A 25975-nucleotide genomic window follows, 5' to 3' on the forward strand; every position below is an offset into this window, starting at 1 on the left:
GGAGTAAGGGGAAAGATTGAATGAACCAAGTAGTCATTTGCAGTCTGTCATTTTGGTATGCACGTTCAAAGTCATTATTGATCTTCATATGCTACTTGAATTCAACTATGAAAGTTCCTTCACTCCCTCTTCAGATTCTGTGCCGCTCATCTGCTTCTTGCCCCGCTAACCCTAATTAACTTTGTCCAAATTTGATTACATGGAATTAAATTTCCAAGTAAGGATATTCATACAGCTATGTGGTATTAAAATTTTCAATCAGGAAATGAATTTTAAATGGGAAAATTTGTCAGTTTACAACATCAAAAAAGACACCTGAACCAATGTTAAACTCTGCATTATTCTTTTATCTTACCATACAAATTTGGCTTGTTTGTACACTTCTAGGAAAGTAGGTCTGACTCCCAGCGTAACATGAAGGCACCACTTGCACAGCCATACTGTAATCCACATTGGCATTTGCAGAAAAATGCTAAAAAGAAAAATAATAGTGAATTCTTCCACTGAGTTTTTTTTTAAAAAAGAGGAAAGGCAATTTAAACCAAAGCACCTGTTACATTCTGAAGGATCTTAACCAAAACTTTCTCACCTTCTTTCAATTGACATTTTCTTTCACCATACCACATCAAGTTGCTGTTTAAACACCTTACAATGGCCTTCACTAGTTACATAATTATTTTATACGCATATGAAAGATCTGTCCAACAATCTTCATTTTCTTGTTTTTAAAATCTGTACTCTTAAGTTTTCTGACAACAAGCTTTCTAAATAAAGTTTAACCTCTGTAAAAGACTATTGCATTTCTACAATCAGTGTTGCCTGCTGAAAAAAATTCACTTCATTTCATATACACAGCAAACTGCAGTGACTAAAATAGAAATATGACATATGTGCAAAGACATATGACCATGGAGTAGGCCGCTCAATTTAAGCCAGCTCTGCCATTTAATAAACAGCCGATTTGACTCGACAACTTCTCATTTCTGCCTACCCCAGGTAACCTTTCACTCCCCTGCTTATCAGGAATCTAGCCATGCCTTAATATTCAAATATTATGCCATAATATTCAAACATTCTGCTTTTGCCACCCTTGAAGTGATTTCACATAATTATGACCCTCAGAGATAAAAATTAAATACCTTAATAATAAACAAAAACGTTGTTAACTTCCCATTTGCTCCTCCTGAAAACTAAACTAACCTTTTGCACATCATGCTCTGGGATACCCTGATCCTTCTGCATTCCAGAACTCTGTTTAGCTCTATTCTCCATTTAAATGTTATACTTTATTATTCCTCAGTGCTGTATTTGTACTGGAAAATGGGTCTAGAGGTGCAGCTAGCTGCTGGAGCAAAAGTCTCCATTATGTTGGCCTTTGTTGTATCCATTGCTCAGGAGCTACACTAGTATATGTAAATCAACATCCTAAGTGCAAATGCGAAAATCCATTTTGGTATCTATTCAAATTGTTCAGGTTTATCCTGTTTTAGTATACAGGAAAAATGCAATTTGGCCAGTTACTGTTCCACAGCCTACTCTCAAATCTTGAAAGTGATGAAAGGTGCCTTGAGTACTATAGAGCACCAATTATTGATGGTCAGTTTTGGTTCCAGTGGGACAACTTTAGACCTCATTTGTTTTACCGATTCTTGGACCAAAACTAAACAAATTCCTGTGGGGAGTGGTGACAATTACTGTGCCTGAAATCAAAGCAGCAATAAGGAGCCCAAAGTTTCCTGTGACCAGGAAATTTCAAAACATTTCCACTAGCTGTAGTTGAACTTAACAGAAAGGAGGATGGGAGTGTCTTCTAGCAACCAATCAGCTCGGCTCTAAAACATTGTACTCACCAAAGAAAAGGACATTGTAGTTGGGAGATTCAGAGATTGGGATGGTGAAATTCTAGAACAAGTTACCATTGGAAAAACAGGATGCCTCAGTTGGCTTAAAGGCAGATAAATCCCTGGGGCCTGATGAGATGTATTCCAGGCTGCAAGGGGAGACAAGGAAGGAGACTGCAACAGCTCTGACACTTTTAATTCTTCACTGGTCACAGGTGAGATGCCAGATAAGTGAAGGACAGCAAATGTGGAACCTTTATTCAAGGCAGCAGCAGGAAGAAGTAATTAGAGGCATGTGCAGTTCTGGTCGCCACACCATAGGAAGGATGTAAATGCACTCACTGGAGAGGACGTGGACGATATTCATCAGGATTTTGCTTGGGTTGCAGCATTTCAATTATGGATGAGAGAAGCTGGACTTATTTTCTTTGGAATGGAAAAGTCTGAGGTGGTTACCTGATTGAAGTATACAAAATTGATTATGAAATTAAAAAAAAATCAAAATTGACTATAATGATTGAGATACAAGTGTCTTTAGATGTTAGAAACTGAAGTATCTCCTCACAGCAGAGGTGCCCAAAACCAGAAGGTATAAGTTTAAGGGATTGGAGGTTGGAAAGGGATTGGAGGTTGGAAAGGGATCTGAAAATTTTTCTCTACCTAGAGTGTGATTGAATCTATAAAACATTGCACGAGAGGTGGTGATGAAAACAGGTACTCCCACAAAATTTTAGCAGTAGACAAGCACTTGAATTGGCAAGGCAAAGAAGTCTACAGATCAAGTGCTAGAAAATGGGATTAGTACAGATGAGTACCCAATGTTTGGTATGGACCTGATGGGCCAAAGGGCCTGTATATGTGTTATGCAACTCTACTGTCGCAAGAAATCCTCAAAGCAGTGTTCTAGGCTCAACCATCTTTAACTGCTTCAATGATTTATCGACTTCTGAGTGTGATCCAAGAAATGCTCAGTAATGATCAGTGAAGATCTTTGTATCCTCAACAGGCAAGGTCCCTGAGGACTGGAGAGTAGCCAATGTTGTTCCTTTGTTCAAAAAGAGAAATAGGGAATAACAAGACATTTGACAAGGTACTTCATGGATCAGACATAACTAAGTGAAAGGCTGGGTGGGTGCTGCACTAACTCACCACATAATTCCCTGAATATTTACACTACCTATAAAGCACAGAAGCATAACAGAATACTCTCCACTTGATGAGTCGAGTACCATTTCTACACAAAGATAGCTCAGCTCCATTCTGCAAAAAGCAGCCAGTTGATTGTGTTATCATCAACATCTTGATGATCACAACTGATCAGAAACTCAGCTGGGCTAGACACATAAACACTGTCACTTTGAGAACAGATCAGAGGCCAGGTATCTTGTGGCAAGTGACTTGCCTCCCAAGCTTTTCCACCATTTACATACAAGTCAAGAGTGCAATGGAATACTCTCCACTTTACTGGATGTGTGCAGCTTCAACAACACTCAAGATGCTCAACACCATCCGAAACAAACCAGTCCTCTTCATTGGTACCTCATTCACTCTAAACAGAAGTGCATATTGGCAGCGGTTACTCACCTACATTACTCTGACAGAACCTCCCAAACCCACAATTGTTAAGGCCAAGGAGGACAAAAGCAGCACGCACTAGGAAATACAATCAACACTTGCACGTTCTCCTCCACATCATTCTGACTAAGAAATATATCAATGTCCCTTCATTGCAAGGTCCAAATCCTGGAACTCCCTGTCCAAAAGCATTGTTGGAGTACCTTCACCAGAAGAACTGCAGCAGTTTAAAGTGATAGCTCATTTCCACCTTCTAGGGATGGGCAATAAATGCTGACTACACTAGTGATGCCTACATCCAAAAACATGAAGCAAAATTCTGGTCCTCACTTAAAAGTGCTGCACTACACAGATTGAAGCAATTTTAAAGGATAATAAACATTGGTCTTGCCAGTGATACCCTTATGTGAAAGCAAACCTATGTTAACTCCCATAAGAAAACTTCACCCAAATTATTGGTGCTCTGACAATGTAGCACTTTATAATCATTTTATATGATACCATGGTTTATGGAGGGGTTCAAACTCAATCTATAATCACAGTGTCAGAAAACAAAACTGACAACTTAGAATAACCTTAAGTGTCCCATTTTCCAAAGAAAACATATAGATCTTAAAATTTTCCTTTTTTTCCTGATACCTAGCCTTCTCTTCCTGCTAATTCTAACCTCATTTGCAACTTCCATTCTTTTAGCAAAAAGAAAAACCGAACAGTAAAACCGAACATCATGTGACCTTTGGAAGGTAAAGTGAATGAATGGATCATCATAAAACTGGGCATTAATTTGAGTAAAAGGGAATTTTTTTTTTACACCTAATTTTTATTGCACTTCATTCAGTGGAGATAATGCATTGAACTTTTAGGCATTAGTTCTTAAACCCATCTTAAAAAAAATGCATCTGTAAATCAAAGAGAAAAAGTGATAGGATGTGTTAATAGGATGAGAGGCAGCTCCCCTAGAAGATAAACAGCAGACCTTACATCGAACATCTTCAAGACTAAGGTCATATACAAACTTGCCCCACTGTAACACATTGTCCTCCACCAATAAAGGTTCAAGAAGGGACCCTGGAAAGTGTAGATCATGTCCCATACCTCAGGAGCCACCTCTCAGCAAAGGCAGACATTGGTTACAAAGTTCACCACCACCTTCAATGCACTAGCATAACCTTGGGTTGATTGAGGAAAGGGTATTTGAAGATTAGGACCTCAGACCAGGAATTTTTTGCCAGATCTATCAGGCAGCAGTCATTTCGACCCCCCTATATGCATCTGAGAACTGAACTACTTACAATGGGCATCGCAACATACTCAAAAAGCTGTTGCCACAAAATCCCTCAAATTCACTGAAAGAATAAGCAAACCAACATCAGTGTCCTGGCAAGTATCCTCAATACTGTTGCCCTAGTTACTCTTTACCTCCTGTGTTTCCTTCTCTCTCTCTCCTTCTGATCCTCCCATTTTTGTTCCCTTTCCCATAACCCCACTCAGCCCCTCATCATCCACTTGCCTCCTTGTTCCATCCACCTACTCCTCACACTTCACCCACTGGATCCCCTCCCCCATCTGATTCCATTTGTCCTTCACCTCTCCCTTAATGATTCCCATCATCACCTTCCTTTCTCATCAGATCCCAGCACCTGTATTCTTTGTGTTCCCACTTATCACCTTCCAGTCTCTGTCTCTACCTTCACCCTCCCCTCTTCCACCCCCCCCCCACAGCACCATAAGCCTTTTCTCTTCATTTTCTGCTTCCACCCATCACCCACCTATCTCCAAACTTCACCCCTCACACTCTCCCACCTGGGTCTTCCTGCCCATCATCTCCCACCCCTCCCTGATCCATTTATCACTTACTGGCCCGTGAATCACTCCTTCCTCTCCCCTCTTTACGCTGGCCATCTTCATTGTCCACTCTCAGTTCTGGTACAGGGTCTCCACCCAAAACATTGACAATTCCTTCCCCCACCCCCCTACAGAGATTCTGTTCAACCCAGAGTTCATCCAGCAGTTTGTTTTATGGCTCCAGATTCCAGCACCTGCAGCCTCATGTCCCCTAGTTACTCTTGGTTGGCTTTGAGATTGCCATTGGCTTGCACTCCATGCTCCAAGAAATGAAATTGTATTCAGTTATGTCATAGAGTACTACAGAACAGAAACAGGGCCTTCAGCCCACTTAGTCCATACCAGCCTGGTTTTCTGCCTAGTCCCATCTACCTGTACCTGAACTACAGCCCTCCATACCTCTCTCATCCAAGTCCCTATCCAAACTTCTCGTAAATGTTACAATTGAACCCGCATCTACCACTTCTGCTGGCAGCTCATTCCACACTCACATTTTTCTGAGTGAAGTAGTTCCCCCCCCCCCCCCCCTCAGATTCCCCTTAAATATTTCACATTTCATCCTAAACCTATGACCTCTAGTTCTGGTCTCACCCAACCCAAGTGGAAAAAGCCTGCATGCATTTACCCTATCTATACCCCTCATTATTTTGTATACCTCTCTAAGATCTCTCATTCCTTGGAGCACAGGAGAATGATGTCCTAACCTATTCAACCTTTCCCTATAACTCAGGTCCTCAAGTCCCAGCAACATCCTTGTAAATGTTCTCTTTGCTCTTTCAAGCTTATTAATATCTTTCCTGTAGGTAGGTGACCAGAACTGCACACAATACTCTAAATTTGGCCTCACCAACGTCTCATACAACTTCAGCATAACATCCCAACTCCTATACTGAATGCCCTGATTTATGAAGGCCAAAGTGCCAAAAGCTCTCTTTACGACCCTATCTACCTGTGATGCCGTTTCAAGGAATTATGGATCAGTATTCCCAGGTCCCTTTGTTCTACCACACACCTCAGTGCCCTACCATTCACTGTGCAAATCTTACCCTGGTTTGTCCTCCCAAAGTGCATCACCTCACACTTGTCTGTATTAAATTCCATCTGCTATTTTTCAGCCCATTTTCCCAGCTGGTCCAGATCACTCTGCAAGCTTTGATAGCCTTCCTCACGGTCCACTACGCCCCTAATCTTGGTGTCATCCGCAATCTGCTGTTCCAGTTTACCACATGCCTCCTTTTTCTTTACCAGGGCCTCAATAACCAAGGTTCCCCAAACCAGTTAGCCTTGCCTTTTATTCTAACAGGAACATACAGATTCTGTATTCTCAATATTTCACTTTTGAAGGCCTCCCACTTACCAAGGATCTCTTTGCCAGGCAACAACCTATCCCAATGCACACCTGCCAGATCCCTTCTGATGCCCTCAAAATTGGCCTTCCTTCAGGTTAGAATCTTAACCCTTGGACCAGTCCTATCCTTCTCCATAAGTTATCTTGAAACTAATGGAATTATGATTCATAGATCCAAAGTGTTCCCATACACTTACTTTTGTCACTTGCCCGGTCTCATTCCCTGAGAGGAGATCCAGTGTCATGCTCTCTCTGGTTGGGACCTCTACATATTGATTAAGGAAAATTTCCTGAACACATTTGACAAACTCTATCCCATCCAGTCCTTTTACAGTATGAGAGTCCCAGTCAATATGTGGAAAGTTAAAAATCACCTACTATCACAACCTTATATTTCTTGAAACTATCTGCTATCTGTCTACTAATTTGCTCCTCTAAATCCCATTGACTATTGGGAGGTCTATAATATAGTCCCATAAACGTGGTCATCCGTTTTTTATTCCTCAGTTCTACCCAAATTGCCTCGGTAATCAAGCCCTCCAGTAAGTCCTCTCTGAGCACTTCCATAACATTTTCCCTGATGAGTAATGCCACTCCTCCCCCCCATCATGTCTAAAACAACAGAGCCCCGGAACATTGAACTGCCAGTCCTGTCCCTCCTGCAACCAAGTCTCACTAATGGCTACATCATCATAATTTCACATATGGATCCATGCTCTAAGTTCATCTGCCTTACCTACAATACTCCTTGCATTGAAATGGGTGCAACTCAGAACATTAGTCCCACCATGCTCAACCTTTCAGTTTCCATCTTTGCTTGTAGTCTTAAAGTCTACTTTCCCCACAGCGTCTCCACTTGCTGCCCTGCCCCCCTGGTTCCCACCCCCCGCAAATGTAGTTTAAACCCCCCCGCCCCTCCAAGCAGCACTAGCAAGCCTTCCCCCAAGGATATTGGTCCCCCCTCGAGTTCAGGTGCAAACCATCCCGTTTGTACAGATCCCACCTGCCCTGGAAGAGAGCCCAATGATCGAAGAATCTGAAGCCCTCCCTCCTGCACCATCTGCTTAGTCACGTGTTAAACTGCATGATCTTCCTATTTCTTGCCTCACTAGCACATGACACGGGCAGTAATCCTGAGATCACCCCCCTGGAGGTCCTGTCTTTTAACTTAACACCTAACTCTCTGAACTGATTCTGCAGGACCTCATCACTTTTCCTGCCTATGTCATTGGTACCAATGTGTACCACGACTTCTGGCTGCTCACCTTCCCCTTAAGAATGCTTATGGACTCGATCTGAGACATCTCTGACCCTAGCACCGGGGAGGCAACATACCGAGAGTCTGGTTCTTGTGCACAGAACCTTCTGTCTGCTCCCTTGACCAATGAATCCTATCTCTATCGCTTGCCTCTTCTCCCCCCTTCCCTTCTGAGCCAAAGAGCCATACTCAATGCCCAAGACCTGTCCGTTGTGGCTTTCCCCTGGTAGGTCATCCTCCCCAACACTATCTAAAACAATAGTGTTGCCATTGACGGGAACAGCCACGGGAGTACCCTGCACTGACTGCCTATTACCTTCCTGATGGTCACCCAGCTACCTGCCTCCTGCAACTTAGGTGTGACTGCTTCCCTGTAACTCATCTATCAACCCCTCAGTCTCCCGAATGATTCGAAGGTCATCCAGCTCCAGTTCCCTAACACAGTCTGTAAGGAGCTGCAGCCGAATGCAATTCTTGCAGGCATAGTCATCAGAGACACTGGAGGTCTCCCCGACTTCCCATATCATGCAAGAAAAGCACACCACTGCCCTAGGTGTCATTCCCACTGTCTATCTGTGCAATTAGGGAGAGAAAGAAAGCTTAACAGAACCTTACCTTAGCCTCCAACCTCTATTCGCCAAAGCCTCTTGAGCCAAAGCCTCAGCTCCCCACTCTAACACTGATGGTTCCCACAATGGCCGCTCTGCTTAACCCCAACTTCTTTTTATTGGCTACTGCCAATTAGCTAATTAGCCAATCAATTATTACTAACAATATGCAAGTGTGTCTCTTTAAGGGTCCTGCTCACTGAAACTGAACACAAAGCACAGAGACTCACCTCTTTTGAAATCTCCCGCCTCTCGTTCCAAGTCCCGGCTCCTGCTCACTGAAACTGAACACGTCTTGGGAAGAGATTACCAGGCAGAGAGAGAAAGATTCAGAAATGTGCTCAAAGATTACTTAAAGAATTGCAACATCCCAACTGACTCCTGCAAACTTCTGGCTTTTGATCTCTCAAAGTTGAACAGGAATAATCAGGATGGTGTTGAGGATCTTGAGAGTGAGCATTATGCAGGGCTTCCATGCGCTCCTAAGTGGCAGAAGGAGCTCACCACCTCATCGGCCACCTTCTGCCCCATCTGTGGAAGGATCTGTTAATTAGGCCACATTAGCCTAATTAGCTATATGAGAACCCACAGAGGAGTAGAAGAAGTCATTCTTGAACCTGAGGGACTACCTGGAAAGATGACAATGACTTAGATCAATTGTGCTAAGTAGTTTCCTCAGGTGCTACAAGTTATCTTTGTTTCTCCTCCCAAAATATGGATTTTAAAACATTTAAACTCATTTCCTTCCACCTCTTTAATTTTTAATCCTTGCTTAATTCTGTATCACTCTACAGTTGTTCAAGTAGAATAAATTCACTAGTTTCTAAAATTAATATGTGCAGTCACGCAAGTGGTCAAATTGGACTAGCTTTATATATATATATATATATATCTCGACACATACTAACATCTCATCAGTGCACAAAATAGTTTTAATTACAGGAATAAACTACCCTCATCTACAGTTTCTTACAGATACATTTTGTTAACAATAGGCTTGCAGAAAAATGAGCAGAATGATTACTCACAAGCTTTGGAAATGTTGAATCAAACTAACCAACAATAAATAGAAGATGAGAAGGCCTTTCTAAAACTTTGCCGTATTGACCTTTAGTTGGGGCTGGTTGGTATGTTTGGGCAGAATTGGGGAAAAAGAAGAGGGGCAGGTTGGGGTGGTGGGGAGGAGAGAAGAAGGTTTTCTTGTTAAAATAAAATGACAACTTAGTTTTATTGATTAAATTGCTGTATTGACGCCCAGCATGTGGACCTCCATCTTTTTCTATACGAAACCAGCAACTGTGGAAGAGATGTTAAACATACTGCCAGTGTTCTCCTCTCTGTATTTCTGAAATCCTGAAATGTGACAGCACAGCCCTGGCCTCTGTCGATTCATTTCACTTTTGAAACTTTTCTGCTAACCCTGTGGTTTATCCCTCCCTGAACCTTATCCCTCCCTAAACCCTGGAGCATCATCACCCCCTGCAGGCACAAGGGGGATTTCACCACTGTCTTATTAGTCTCCAAAAGGCAACAGAAAAGAAAAAAGGCACAGTGGGAACACTCTGGGTTTGACAGGAAGGGAAGTTTTTAAATAAAAAATAATTTCCTCAGCAGTTATGAACACTTTAGGTCATATTAGTATTACAAAAATAACTGGCTAAAGCTATTATGGTACTTTTATACAAAAGGCTCCAAAATAACTGGAATCATTATTTGCATATTACATCAAGCAAACAGTGGCTGGCAGATCAGAAGAGATCAACCGACATTCAGCCACTCACAGGTACGGACATCCTGGACTCACGTGGCCTCAAGTCTGGAGCAACAGATGCTAGTGCATTTATCTCTCTGTACTTAGATTCCAGTCATGGAGCACGATCATACTGAGATCCTCCAACATTTTGCCATGGAATTCTCCTCTGGACCCCCAGGCCTGATATCCCCATTCATTTCAATGTTTTTAAAAATTATTTGCGTTTTAATCTGTTCAATAATTTAACAAATATAAAGAGAAATTAAAAGCCATTCAAATGTCTCTGTATAACAAAAACATTAAAGGTTGTTACAAAGCCCCTTATAATTTGAAAGGAGGTGAAGTATCGCCCCCCAGCCTTTCCTGTCAGTTATCAGAGCTTTCCAAGATAGAGCTTCATTGGTAAGCTGGGTGAGGCCCTGGCACTTCTGAGGCCTTGCCTAGTCTTACTACCCGGCTTTGGGATCAGTATACCAAGGATGACTGGACTCGTGCATCCATACCAGGTTAATCTAAGTTTGTGTTAATTTAGGTTTGTCATGTTTACAATGTACTGTGCTGCTGCTGCAAAAAGCTAACTTTCATGGCATTTGTACCCTGTGCACATATGCCCATGACAATAAACTTGAACTTCAACACTGCAGTAGGGAGAGTGGGGGCAGCAAGCCAAATTGAGTGCAAGTCAGCTAATGTGGAAAAATGACTAGGGCAGAATTAGTACAAGAATCTACACCAAGAGATCAGTAAGCAATGAACACCTCCTCCCTGCACCTCCCTCCCACTCACCTTCCCCACCTCCCCCCCATCACCAAAAAATGGGCAAGATGCACATCAACTATCACAGTGTGAACAAATATTCTCTGGCTAAATGTAGCCCATACCAAGTGCAAGAATAACTGAAATTACCACAATCGTCTCACTGCAAAAAAATATATGCAAGAGTGGTATCGTGTGGAAAAATATATACAGTGAAAGGTAGAGTAAAATGCAAATACAAGCTGATTAGAAACTGAACAATATATAGTGATAGATTATAATTGCTGCATATGCAGTTTCTTACCTGATTATAGAATGTTTCAAGGGGAGCAACTGATGTCTGAACAAAAGTTGGTGCTGGTACCTAAACAAGAAAAATACAATATCTAAAAACAGATAAATGTGAAACCTATCAAGTAAGGAAATAATAAATTGCAGTAAGACAAAAATGAATGGGAGCGTCTTTTCAAATGGAAGGAGGCTGAAGGGCAAGAGATGAGGATTTAAAATAAATAATTTCAAAGTAAAACCAGAAGAGAGCTCGATGGGTGAATATAGGCCACATTTCATTGTCATGAAGCACATCTCATCGTCATGAAGGGTTCATAACTGATTTTCTCGTTAGTGTAGAACTTATTGATCAGAGAAATCTTGAGGCATTACAAGTTGGAATGAGACAGGAAAATGCTAAAGTGCCGACGTGTGAACATCAGGTAATTTAACCATTTGCCACAGTGCACCCTTCCAGCCCAAACACATTGCCATTGTTCATGCATGAGTTTGTTCCGAGCCAGATTGCTCTTTGGTGAATGTCCCTTTAAGGCACCTGGACAGTAGAGTAGTAGTGTGTGTGGTGTCATCAAGACAGCAAGATATCAACATGCTGGCTGTTTTGCTCAGTGAGGGGGGTGAGAGAGAGATACACTGACTGCTGGTCTCTGTATTAATGGATAAAGAACAATAACTGTGTCTGTCACTATAATCCATGTATGGATTTTTGGAGCAAACAAGTGGAGTCCACTTTGTCGTTAACCTGTAGTGGGAAACAGGTTCTGTGGGCAGCCACGTATCGAATGCCTTCGGGGTGGCAGATACTTCAGAACAAAGCAATGGAGATCGGAGACTGAGATGTCGTATGGGTTCCGTCGTGGAACATGTGGAATTTGTAATTTCTCGCTACATTCTCTCTACTTTTTCCTCTTCAGTCAATGGTGGTTTTGCAAAAGCCTTTGCTCACGTTTCACCTGATGACTTGCTGAACTGAACTTTGAAAACTATTCCTAGACTTGGGGTTTGGGAATTTGCCACACACACACTTCGAGTTTAGTTTTGGGGTTAATGTTTAACGTCTAACGTTTTTGCTTTTCTTATTATTACAAGTAGTTATTAATAAAATAGTTTCTAACACTCATACATGGCTCATTGTGTTTCTATTGTTGCTGGTACGTAACAAGTTGAAATGGAGACCATCAGCAATGTTTAAGCTAAAGATAATAGAAGGCCAATTCTGCTTCTGCAAGCAAAACATGAGACACTTTTAGCAGTTATGATAACCTCTCTTCTTTTGAGAGAAGTAAAAGATAAAGTACTGGTAGTTCTATGAAATCTTGTTTTTTTTGACGTCGCTTTCCATGAACTCTGGAAATCCAAATTCTGTATAGCTAATGAAGTACTTTAAGTGCAGCCACTGCCGTAATTTAGGAAATGCAACAGAATTTGCAAACAGCAAACTTCTTTAAACAGCAATATACAGTAATAATGAGCGAGTATCTACCATTTTAACAATGTTGATCAAATGATAAATACTGGCCAGAGCACCAAGCATAATTGCCATGCTTTTCCTCGAAATAGTCACTTAAGACTTTTACTTTAGTGAGCAGATATGGTCTCAGTTTAATGTTTCATTTGACAATGTATCTGACAATTTCATTCAACCAATTGCTAATACCGTTCCTTTGTTTCTAATGTTGTTTCTTTAAGAAGGGAAAGGGGTATAATCCTGGAAATTATTGACTGGTAAGTCTCATTCAAGTCTCACTGGTAAATCAGTGGTAAGGAAGCTCTTGGAGAGGATTTACAAGCATTTGGAAAACCATGGCCTAACTAGGGACAGTCAGCATGGCTTTGTGCGGGGTAGGTCACGCCTTACTAACTTGATTGGGTTTTGAGAGGAGGTAACAAAGGTGATTAATGAAGGTACAGCAGTGGACGTTGTCTACATGGACTTTATTAAGACATTCGGCAAGGACCCTCATGGTAGGGTGATCAAGATTAAGATGCATGGGATCCATGGTGACTTGGCGTTTGGATTCAGAATTGACTTGCCCATAGAAGACAGAGGGTGGTGATTGATGAGTCCATTCTGGCTGGAGATCCATGACTAGAGGTGTTCTGCAGGGATCCATACTAGGATCTCTGCTGTTTGGTGATATAAATGACTTGGATGAAAACATGAATGAGTGGGTTATTAAGTTTGCTGATGACACAAAGATTGGTGGCTTTGCAGATAGTACAGAAGAATGCCAAAGGATACAACAGGATATAGATCAGTTGCAGATATGGGTGGAGAAATGACAGATGGAGTTTAATCCAAGCAAGTATGACGTGTTGCACTTTGGGAGATCAAATGCAGAGGGAAAGTACACAGTCAATGGCAGTACCCTTAACCGTGTTGATAAAAAGAGGGATCTTGGGGTCCAAGTCCACAGCTCCCTGAAAGTGGCTGCACAAGTTGATAAAGTGGTAAAGATAGCGTATGGCATGCTTGCCTTTATTAGTCAAGGCAATGAGTTCAAGAATCAGGAAGTTATAATGCAGTTTTATAAACTTTAGTTAGGCCACACCTGGAGTACTGCATTCAATTCTGGTCGCCTCCATTATCGGAAGGATGTGGAGGCTTTGGAGAGGGTGCAGAAGAGGTTTACCAGGATGCTGCCTGGATTAGAGGACATATGTTATAAGGAGAGGTTGGACAAACAAGGATTGTGTTCTCTGGAGCAGTGGAGGCTGAGGGGAGATTTGATAGAGGTTTATAAAATTATGAGAGGCATAGATGGAGTAGATAGCTGGTATCTGTTTTGCCAGGGTGGAAATGTCTAATGCAAGAGGGCATGCATTTAGGGTAAGAAGGGGAAAGTTCAAAGGAGATATGCAGGGCAAGTTTTCTTCTTACACCGAGAGAGGTGGTGCCTGGAATACACTGCCAGTGGTGGTAGTGGATGGAGATACAAAAGAGGTATTTAAGAGGCTCTTAGATAGGTACATGAATATGCAGAGAATGGAGGGATATGGATCATGTGCAGGCAGAAGAGATTAGTTTAATTAGGTGTCATTAGCTTAATTAGTTCAGCACAACATGGGCTGAAGGGCCCATTCCTGTGCTGTACTGTTCTATGCTCTAGCACTCAGATAAATTAGAATGTCAGCCTACATTTTTGTGCTCAAGTCTTTGAAGTGGGAATTGAACTGATCACCTTTTAATTCAAAGGCAAGAGCCCAGCTGGGACAATGTGAAGTCATACAAATTTGATAATACCGCTTTGAAAAGGTTGTGAAATTTGTTTTATACAAGAGATGGAGAAGAAAGTATTCTACTTTTCCCCAGAGGAAATTTCAAAAGATGATTCCTTCCAGATTAGCAGTTACATTTAAGGACATTGTACATTCTCAAGAGTCTTTTGGATAAACTGTCCTTTAGGGCATAAGGTGTCAAAGCAGTAATTCAGATTCAATTATAAATCATTTTTATTATTCGACAACTGATTCAGTGTTTGAGTGGGTTCTGTGAGAAATTATCATTGGTCCTAAAGGTTTACAGCACCAGCACAAATTCCCATTTACTTACCATTGCCACACCCTCTCCTGAGCTAAAGCACACAGACACCATGACAGAATTTTAGAGTGTTTGTAAATAATGACAAGAGCATATTGGAGCAATAGTGAGGAGTTGAACCTAAATCAAGTCATTTCTGACCTGAACCACAACATCACAACAAAATTGCTGAATGGAACCCAACTGAAATTTTACTTGCCTCACATTGTTCTTTTCCACACTCTGGAACAAATGGCTCAGAAGAGTTGTGTGATGAAATAGAATTCTGGTACCACTGTTGCATGATATCCTACCAACACATAAATAGTTTCACTATTCCCGACTGAAGAAAAAAAATGGTGGCTTTTAATTATCTTACATAATGTAACAAAGTTCCATCATCAAAAGCAATCATTCATAGATAACCAAGTAAAAGGTGTAGTTAAAACACCAAAGCAGCAAAGCATATTAATAAGAAACCAGCTATAATAAAAAAACAGCTAGAATTCATTTAGATCAATGCAAATGACACTCCAAATAGGAGTGTTCTGCATTGTGAATCAAAGACCAAGTTTAAGCAGGGTGAAAAGCAGACCCTTGCACTCGTACAGCTTTGCAAGAAGAATTCTAGGTTTTCTCTTTCATATTCAAAGCTTATGACAACATCAACTTAACATTAAAATTTAAGACTTTATAAAGCTGAGAATACCTTGCATCAAATTCGGTTCTGCATTGAAAGAAGGCTAGATGTTTATGGGAGGGTCAATTCACGTTGACTAGAAAAGCAAATACTTGGAAAAATTGAATATTTTTCTAAAAGATTACAACACTCTTTGATGCAAGTACTTAAAAATTAAAGAATTGGTTGGGGAGACACAGAACTGTCAGATCTTCCCTGCATTGCATTTGATGGCAATTTTTTTTTCTCCCAATGGAGAAACTGAAGAGGTTTCAACTGTGACATTTACTGTATATTTTTGTTATTGATGTAGACAAAATATAGGGTTAACAAAAACCATGGGCTTCAACAGTTCAGAGAGGGAATCAGAACTCATAATACATTTCTGGCTGGGATGAATATTGGCTCAATGGAGTTCAGAAGGATGGGTGGTGGGGGGGGGGGGGGGGGGGGGGGGGGGCGGAAATTTCATTGAAACCTACCTAATACTGAAAGGCCTGGATAGAATGGACATGGAGAAGATGTTTCCACTAGCAGGAGTCTAGGATCAAGAGAGCACAGCCTCAGAATAGAAGGATGGCCCTTTAAAACTGAGATGAGGAGGAATCTTCTGCCAGAGGATGGTGAATCTGTGGAATTCATTACCATGGAGGGCTGACGAGGCCAAGTCATTGGGTCTATTTAAGACAGAGATTGATAGGTTCATGGTTGGTAAGAGGGTTAAGGGTTATGGGGAGGCAGCGGGGGAATGGGGTTGAGAGTTTAAAAAAAACACATCCATGATTGAATGGTGGAGCAGAGTCAATGGGCCGAATGGCCTAATTCTGCTCATATATCTTATGGATGATCAGTTATATTTCAATGAAGTCTGCATAATATTGACCACCATTTAAATATCTTCTAACAAAATGAAGGGCAGCAAAGTGAACCATAAAAAGGTGAACCAACTGTTGAACATTAACAGACTGATAGAGTTGAAAGTAATTTTTCCACAGATCTTCTGGGATGTTCAATGTCCAATGTCTATCACATTCAACAATAGAACGATATTGGAAAATGGAACATATTGGCAATGTAGGAAGGAAACAGTTTATATGGAATTTTTTTTTCCTTAATGATACTTTTCCTTTGTACAATTTCTCTGTGGCACATATATCAGCCTATTTGTTACATGAAGTGCCGAGGATCACAACATTACAAGAGAGCAACTATATGTGCAAGCAATTATATTGCATCCACCATTCCCAGATAAGATGGACAGATTTGGATGTGTTCTGTTCAACACAATTTCTGTTTTAAAATAAATGCATATACAAATCACCCTTTTTTAAAATGTAGGAAAAAACTGTTTGGACTAATGACCACTGCCCTTGGAACAAAAGGAAAACTACAGTTAAAGGCAATTTTGACAAGCAATTAATACAGATGGCCATTTGTGACACTACCTGTGTGTATTCGCCACAGTTGGGTGCATACGTAGTATAGCAGTCAAATGTGCACTGTGAATCAGATGTCTGCAGCTTTTCTGAGGCTATGGCTGCCCTGGAAATGGCTGGATTCATTATGGATTCCAGAACTGCACCATGTTGTTGTACAGGAGTGTGCCTATTAGCATTTCCAACTGAAAGGATTTAAAAAAAGGTTTAAAATTGGTACTGAATTTTAAATCAGCTACAAAAGCAAAATACTGCAGATGAAACATAGAATAAAACAGAAAATGATGGAATACTAAGGTCAACATAACATTTATACTGAAAGGTTACAAATCTAAAATTTTAAACTGCTTCCATCTTCACGGAAATTACCTGATCTGAGCATGTCCGCTATTTTGTTTTGTTTAATCAAACTGGCCTTATTCGGAAGAGAAGGCAGCAAATTCTGATGGTTGTGGAGAAAGTCCCCTTGTGGTCTTCCCACAAATTCTAGCCAGTTTCCTTTTTCGTCACAGCACCCAATGCCCCAACACACCTCCTACCACTCCACCCCCCATATGCAAACACATCCCCAAGTTAATACCCTATTAACAGAGTGTACACCTCCTCAGATTACTCACCATGTAAATTCGGACTTGGCAACATATTGCAAAAGTTAAGATAGGGATTGTTTGGTATTTTTAGGTCATTTGGTGGGACTCCTAGCAATGACGATTGGTTGCCCACTGCAGCATTCTGCACAGAAACAAAACTTTGAATTAAAAAGTTTATTTTCTTCTATAATCATCCATTATGAAATGTAGAACACACAGTTTAAAATTAAACTATTTTCTTGATTCACATTGAATGGTATTAGGCTAAACTATGCTGGCTGTGGCCAGTGATTCTGAAAGGTACTGCGTGCAAGTATGTCCTGGATCTGGACCTGGCTTATGGCGAGAGTCCCTATTCATTTAAAAAGGGATCCCCATATGGGAGCCAAGTATTAAAAAGATCAAGACACTTTAAATGGGTAAACATTTTATTAATTATTTGTACTTTAATGTTTTAATTTTACATATATTTAGAATTTCTTCAAGGAAAATATGAGGGACATTTAAAAACTTACGGAGCTTTAGACTCAAAGGAAATGAGACTCCATTCCCCCAGCCCCTATCAAAGGCTGTCAAAGCTTTCTGGGATGAAATCTCAGCCTGAAACCAGCCAGGGCTTAGTTATCAACGAGGCCTTGCTATGCCTCATTGAAATAGCACGATTCACTTGGACCCACATCTCAAACCAAGGCTCACATGGTGTGGAGGAGCAAGTTCAGCTGTTGGGCTGAACAGAGCACAAGTCAGCCCAACAGATTTAAAGAGTAATAGAATGTGTTTATAGTCATGAAATTGGCAGGGATTAGAAGATTAAATTGAAACCTGGTGATCAAATACATCAAGTTTCTTACAACTAAAGCCAAACTCTTCACTTCCTCCTCACATCTGGGCACCAACTTTTACTGGAGATAGTTTCTCCAAAACCATAAGTACTTTGCATTTTGACCAAACGTCAACATTTGTGAATTAAAACACTGATATCAAGCAGGCTATATTAGTGTTAGTAAGATTGAAATTACATGTGCCTATGATCATTATTCGTTCATATCTCTCAGCCATGCTAGCAAACATAAAATGGTTAGTGGCCCCCTAACAGTTGCCTTTAAGAAAAAGTAATTTTTTAACAAAATAAAAATACATAGTTAAAAAAGATATCTAAGTTATTAAAGTTTTTATTCCTTCAGAGGACATTGCTGGCATTTATCATCCATCCCTAATTCCCTCGAACTGAATTGAAGTACTTCTAGAGTTAGTAGATCGGACCAGTAAGAATAGCAGATTCCGCTTCTTGAAAGGTATTAATAACCAGATGGATAAATAGTTGACAGTTTCATCATTTTGTTATGATAATAACCAAATATATTGCTTCCTTCTACTGCTGATTGCTTTTTTAATGTCCCAATACTCACTGTGCTGTATTTAGGAAGAGATTTAAAAATCAACACTAAGTCATTAAATTATTAGGCTTCAGGTTTACATGCTGCCATGTTATTTATATTTGTTTTATTCATGAACTGTTGCCCAAAGTTTCAACTTAGTTTTAAACAAACTCTCTCTACATAGATAACCAAGTCCAGAAGATCAGTTATGGGACAGAGGAAATTAAGGTTTATATTCATTCAAATAAATATTGCTGATTTACTCAGGATTCCTAATAAAGGATTATTTCAAGGACATCCAAGGACACAAAAAACAAAAAGATATCCTTATTACAAATGACAAAAATGAAAATATCTAATTGATTTTCAGGGTTGGAGACATTCCTTTTCCACATGGCATACTATCATTGTATTTAAGTTAAATTGCAGCTGTTCAAATAAAACTAGCATTAATTCAAGATCCAGCTTTTGAACAATTATACAGATTTGTGACAGCACACAACAGAAACATTATTATAATGCATATCCTCAAGAATTCCAACTTTCAGTCATATTTTCCATACTTCTAATAAAACGCTTAAGTACAGAATAAAGGGAAAATTACTAAGAGATGGGAAGATAGATAGAAAGGGTAAGAAAGTACAAAATTCTTACCCAAAATGTCCCATTCACAGGTGTAGTTGGTTGAGTTTGCTGCTTTTGGTGGCTGGCCAACAAGCCACCCAAAACAAAATTGGGAACAGCTTGAAGATGAGCCTGGCTAATAGGAGCAGAAAGTGAGGGTGGCCCCATGACCAGATTTGGCTTTTCCAAGAGAGTTTTCTGCTCATCTTGCCCCAAGAACTTCTGATTGGACCAAAATGGCAAAGTCCCCACCGGTGGCTGTGCAGCTGCTTTAGCAAGTTCAGCACTAAATGCAGGAACCGGAATACCTGCAGGGAAATAACAATTGTCGATTACAGAGTAAGTGAATTACTTTCAAAATGTGTTTTAAAGCAATTGTGACCATTTTAAATACAGACTTATTTATTTTTGGAAGATGAATGCATTTCTTTTAGTGGGAAACAATGCAAATAAAGCCAATACATTTCACCTTCTGGCTGTTTCACTTTATTATACACGCATACTAGTCAGAACCCAAGAGAATGGTTAATGCGAAGAATATCCCATTCACACACAAGGGGTACTCAAAGATTTGGTCAAAACATAGTTTTGTGTAATCTAATGAGCTTTCCTATTTATTGCATCTTTTATTTACAAAGACAGATTTCCAATAGCAACACAATCTTAGTATTTGGTGATGGCCTTGATAATAGTCAAAGAAGAAAATCACCACATCCTTCAACAGTCCAGAGGACAAGAGAGTGTTTGAATATCAAAACTTCCTGACATGTTTCTGAGAATATGCAGTATCGACTGCAGGCACCTCAAACCATAGAGGCACAGAATCATACAGCATGAAAACAAACCATTCAGCCCACCACATAAACACCGATCAGTGACAAGCAATGGAGAGACACCATCTTTCTTCACAAAAACTCTCTCAATCCACTGACAGGATAAGTGAGCCAACATTACATCCTGCCCCAGGTCATCATCTCCAACACTGACATTCTAATTACCCTCAGTGAGCTCTGGTGAGTAGGCCAAATCCTCAACACCAGACTCCCAAAACAGGTATTCTATTCCAAGCCCAGTCATGGCAAAATGTTACAGGTAGACCGAGGAAAACCCCTGAGGACATTCTGAGTATAATTAAATCAGTAACATTCCCACTGACTGTGGGAATCCCTGGCCCATGATCAGTCAAAATGGAGGAGCAGTATTCAGGATAGCATGAGAACCGTGATTCCATGCACTGGGAAAATGAAGAAATCCAGCGTGAACAATGCAAGGATTGCTCCACCTCCCAAACTACCCACTCCCTGTCCCAACTATAGCAGAGTCTCCAGGCCCCACAATGACCTCATCAAATCACCTCAGGATCAGAGTAGGGATCAGTGCTGAGGTCCAATAAGTTCAAAACCTATATCAGTGATTTGGATAAGCATACTGAGTAATATATCCGTAATTACTGATGAGAAAGCTAGAGGACAGTGACAGTTGTGGAGCAGAATATAGAAGGACTTCACAGGGATATAGTTACTCTATTCTGAGGAATTCCCAAGGCACAATATTCCCACAATGTTTACAATACACCAGTTCCATGTCCTCAGTATTCATTTCATTCATTAACCAGTCAAGATTATTCTATGGTTCAAAATAATTTATCGGCAATGCCTCTCAAAAGATTTCAATTTACCCTTTGATGATTCGGCCAAAGTCCCTTTCCCAGGATTTGATGTCATGGTTGATCCAAGCCCCATAGCTCCCTGAAGTAACAAGGAAGGGTTTCCCAGTAAACTGGACTTCTGGAAATTAAAAGTCAAGAAAATCAATAAATATTTTATTCAATACATTACTGAATTTTTTTTCCTCCAACACTTGAAGGAATCAACATGCCCCTGGTGTGCCAACTGCCTCCGAGTACTTTTCTTGTGGCCATTCTTCATGCATGATTCATGGGCTGGTCCACCATACAGTGTTAGATCAGAACAAACAATCTTGTTCCCTGAAATCCACTTTTGAAGAGTGGGTAGCAATCAGAAATGCAAACCCTGTTTTTCGGGGGGTTTTCCCTAGCCAAAACTAATGGGTGCCACAGGGATTAATGCTGAGATCCAATGTTCAAATGCTATATTAATGATTTGGATAAGCAGATCATACAGTATATCCATAATTGTTGATGAGAAAATTAGAGGGCAGTGGCAACTGAGAAGGATAGAAGGGGGTATATACAAATTTTATTTCTTCTGAGGACATTGCTTGTATAATGTATACAAGTGCCTTTAGGAGGGCATAGACAGGCCAAGTGGATGGGTGAGGACATAAAGATGGAATATGACGTGGAAAATACTTAAGCCACTTTGGTACAGAAAATAGAAAAACAGTATTTTTTTAAAATGGCAAGAGAGTGAAAAAGAGTTGGCATTAAAAGAGACCTGTGTGCCCTTGTAAACAAACAATGAAGTTAATGTATCCATGATAGCTTTCCTGAACAAGTCAGTGAACATACAAGGGAAAATGCTATTTTAGCTTTGGTCCCGTGCAATGAGACAGGTAAAATTAACGATCTTGCAGTTAGGGATTCGCTTGGAAAGAGTGATCATAGTATGATTGAATTTCTCATATAAATAGAGGGTGCAATAGTTCGATCTGAAACCAGTGTATTATGCCTAAACAAGTAAGACTACAACAGGATGAGGGAGGAGTTGGCTTGCGTAGACTGGAAACACAGACTATATGGTGGGACAGTTGAGGAACAGTGGAAGACTTTCAAAGAGATTTTGCATGCTACTCAACAAAAATATATTCCAGTTAAAAGCAAGGACAGTAAGGGTGGGGAGAGCCAGCCTTGGATAACTAAGGAAATAAAAGGCGTCATCAAGCTAAATGCTCATGCATACAAAGTCGCCAAGAGTAGTAGGAAACTGGAAGATTGGGAAAACTTTAAAAAGCAACAAGGAACCATTAAGCAAGCAATAAAGAAAGGGAAGATAGATTATGAAAATAAACTAGGACAAAATATAAAAACTGATAGTAAAAGATCTTATGAAGTGGAAAAGGGTGGCTAAAGTGAAATAAAAGAATAAAGATACCTTAAAACAACTATATACAGCCCAAGCTGGACTGCTCAAATCTCGTCTCCTCATTTAAGGATATACTTGTGATAGAGGGAATTGCACAAAGCCTCACATGATTGATTCCTTGAATATGAGCCGGGCGGGGGGGGGGGGGGGGGGGGGGTGGGGGGTGGGGGGGGCTTGTCGGATGAGGATGGGAGCAAATTATCCTGTGAGGAAAGATTAGTTTGCCATATTCTTTCTGGACTCAAGAATAAAAGCTGATCTCAATGAAACATAAAATTCTCACTGGGTACAACAGGTTAGATGTAGGGATAACATTTCCCTTAGGTGGGGTGTCTAGAATCTTGGAACTGCAATGAGAGGAAAAAAAAATCACCCAGAGAACAGCAAATGTTTAGAATTCTCAACACAAGAGGACTGTGGTGGCTCAATCCTAGAGCATATCAAAGGCAAATCAATTTTCTTGGATATTTAAGGATATGGAGTTTGTACAATAAAGTACTGAGGTAAAAGATCAGCCACAATCTTATCAAATGATGAAGCAACAATGAAGTATCTAACGTCTGCTCTTGCTTCTTATTTTAAATCAATGCAACAGCTCTATCACCAACTAACTGATGAGTAATTAAGTGTAGGTGAAAAATAGAACAGGATGCACATTTGAGAAGTACAATACGACCAATTGATCCATCATGATCTTCACCAAAATAAGTCTTTTTAGTTACCCAGAAGACAAATTCTGCTCCAAGTGTGTAACAGACCCAAAAATTCTAAAGACAAATTTTACACTTCAGCAATGGGTTACCCCTAATTAGTGTGTTACATATCTATGTACACACACATTGAATCACTTCAGGAAGTATGTATCATTAATCTTCAACTTAACCCACTTTCAATCCTATACTGGAATTTAATGGTGTCATTCGCTCCCCCCCTCCCCCCCGACACACACACAAATATCTGATCAAAGAACCAGGCAGAATACACCTACTAGAGATATTTTTGAATAATTATTTTTAAGGAACAGAATTAGGAATCAAAAACCTGGTGGCTTCAGATCCAAATTTGTTAGTTTGGGAAGGTATACTTTAGTGTAATCAAAACTGTCACACAGGAAATACTGATGTAGTGGAGCAATACAGCAATTTAAGTACACAAAGTTTCTCATTAAAGCAAGTATCTCATGGATGGTTGAACAGAGTTTGGAATCAACTGATTTAAGGAACCACTGAGCTTACCAACTTGCCGTCACCCTTGCAGTTTTTGCAAAAAGTACCATTTAACCTTCGGCTTCAGGAAAGTGCATCCTGTCCAATCATTTAACTTAAAATGTGAAAATTCCTCTATTACAGTTTTACTGTGATGACCCAATATACTCGTTACTTCTCCTCGCACCTTTTAAAAATGGAAGTTAGTCCCCAAAAATCTTCAGTCCCAACCTATTCTTTCCATTCATACTCTCCTTCGTCAGGATTTCACATCTGATTCACCCAACCTCTGGAGATATTCCTTGCCCCTCAATTTGCAGGGAGATTTCTCAAGTTAGAGCAGGAAAATTATTCCAGGCACAATGAAATAATATCCAATTCAAAATGCTTTCCATATTAAATAACATTCACGTGGGGTGAGGGAGTAAGAAAAGAAGAGGCGAGCCAGAGAAGGGAAGAATAACTGATGCTATAAAGTTAAGAGAAAGTGGCATCACCCTAGGGCAACGAGCTTTGATTAGAGGGCTGGAGCGAAGACATTCAGTGGTTGAGGCTGTTCCCTGAACTTTTCTTAAATTTTTTAGTCATGTCCATTGTGCTTCTTGATGCGCAGCACACCCTTTACAATTCTGGGAGGAGATGGTTATGGTGAATTCTTGAGATGATTTCCCCTGTGGCAGACAGCAAGGAGACTTCTCTGTGATTACTTCCCCTTTTCTCAAGATGGTCATGATTACAGCATCAGATCTCCTAGCATGCTTTCCTCTTCCCATATGAAGGGAAGGTGGTCATGAACTTGCACTAAAATATTTCTGCCATGTCATTGTGCTGAGCAGGGATTCCATCTGTTCCAGAGGTTTTGTTTTTCAACTGGGCTGGGTTCACACCGACTTTATAGCAGATCAGGTTACAACATATTGCTTGCATGTGTGCATATTTTGAAGCCATACATACATGGGCCTTAACATTAAACAGCTGGAAGACCAAGGTCCTTCACTCAGAACACTGCCCACCAAACACTCACCGCCCCACCCTCCATTAATCCATATCTATCTTGAGATCCCGATTAATATTGATCACTTCCTATTTCTCAGGAGCCACCTGCCAGCAAAGCCAGATATGAGATATGTAATCTATCGCCAGCTCTCACTGGAGTCTTTTGCCAGCTGCAGAAGAGTGTATTCAAGGACCAAGGCCTCAAACAGCACCAAATGTAGGAGTAATGATCGCTGCCTTCTTTTATAATTCAGAGACATGGACATCTTATGACAAGTACATAAAGCCCGAGAGTACCACCAACAGTGCCCCTGCAAATTCTTCCAAATCCACCTGCAGGATGAGCAAACCAATGTTGGCACTGTCTCCCAGGTTAACATCCCAGCATCAAGACTCTGATCACGCTCAACCTGCCTTGATGCACAAGCCACAATATCTATACGTCTAACACCAGATTTCAAAATTCAAAAGTAAGCATTCTATTCCAAATATCGTTACAGTAAGCAATTTCCTAGGTGGACAGAATGATATCCACAAAACTTCCAGAAAAAAAAAAATTAACAGCCTTGTCAACTCATGGAAATCCTTGGCCTAATACTGCTAAGTAGTGGAGAAGCATCCAGGATGGCATAGAGTACTTTGAGGTTCCTATTTGGCACCCAAACACAAGCAGGAGAACCACACAAGAACCCAATCAACCCATGCACCTGCCCCACTAAGCTCCACTTTTCCTTCTCATAGTAAAGTCTGCAGGTCCCATACAGGATTCAGTTACCTCAAAAGCCAGAGAACTACCATAAAGCAAATCATGCTCAATTTTGAGGGACTGTTTAATAAGTCCTAATATTTTTATAGATACAATTACAGTGTGTTATTAATAACTATTAGTTACATCATGACTGCCTAAGGAAAATGGGTCTAAATTTCTAAGCCACAGACATTGGGAGTGCCTGAGAGGCCAGAATGGGAGAGGGCAGGGAACTTGGTGGGTCAGAGGCTTAAGCAGGATGCAGGGAGAGGGCGAGGCTGGCAGGGAGCTGAGCACAAGGATAAGTGTAAACTTGCTCACATCAGAAAAAACAAAACAGTAAAGATAATTCCCCCACTCTGAAGCAAAAGAGGCTTCTGGGGAGGAAAGTTAGAGTCTTTGGAGTGACAATGTCAATGGCCGAGCAGACATTGCCCAGAGCACTGCTGACACTGTCA

The 25975-nt window shown here is 40.6% G+C and overlaps 1 protein-coding gene across 1 annotated transcript in view; it reads right to left on the bottom strand.

Moving 5' to 3' along the window:
* The window catches only part of raver2 (ribonucleoprotein, PTB-binding 2), an 80597-nt gene that overhangs the window by 16914 nt on the left and 37708 nt on the right, over nucleotides 1-25975 (bottom strand). The window contains exons 10-16 of the mRNA XM_052010722.1: nucleotides 21182-21290; nucleotides 19534-19811; nucleotides 17528-17642; nucleotides 16920-17095; nucleotides 15016-15105; nucleotides 11289-11348; nucleotides 356-472 (exon numbers count right to left, since the gene is read on the bottom strand). Coding sequence (XP_051866682.1) covers nucleotides 356-472; nucleotides 11289-11348; nucleotides 15016-15105; nucleotides 16920-17095; nucleotides 17528-17642; nucleotides 19534-19811; nucleotides 21182-21290 — 945 coding nt within the window. The remainder of the gene's footprint in view (nucleotides 1-355; nucleotides 473-11288; nucleotides 11349-15015; nucleotides 15106-16919; nucleotides 17096-17527; nucleotides 17643-19533; nucleotides 19812-21181; nucleotides 21291-25975) is intronic.

This window comes from Pristis pectinata, chromosome 3 (genome assembly GCF_009764475.1).
Source record: "Pristis pectinata isolate sPriPec2 chromosome 3, sPriPec2.1.pri, whole genome shotgun sequence".
Taxonomy (NCBI): domain Eukaryota; kingdom Metazoa; phylum Chordata; class Chondrichthyes; order Rhinopristiformes; family Pristidae; genus Pristis; species Pristis pectinata.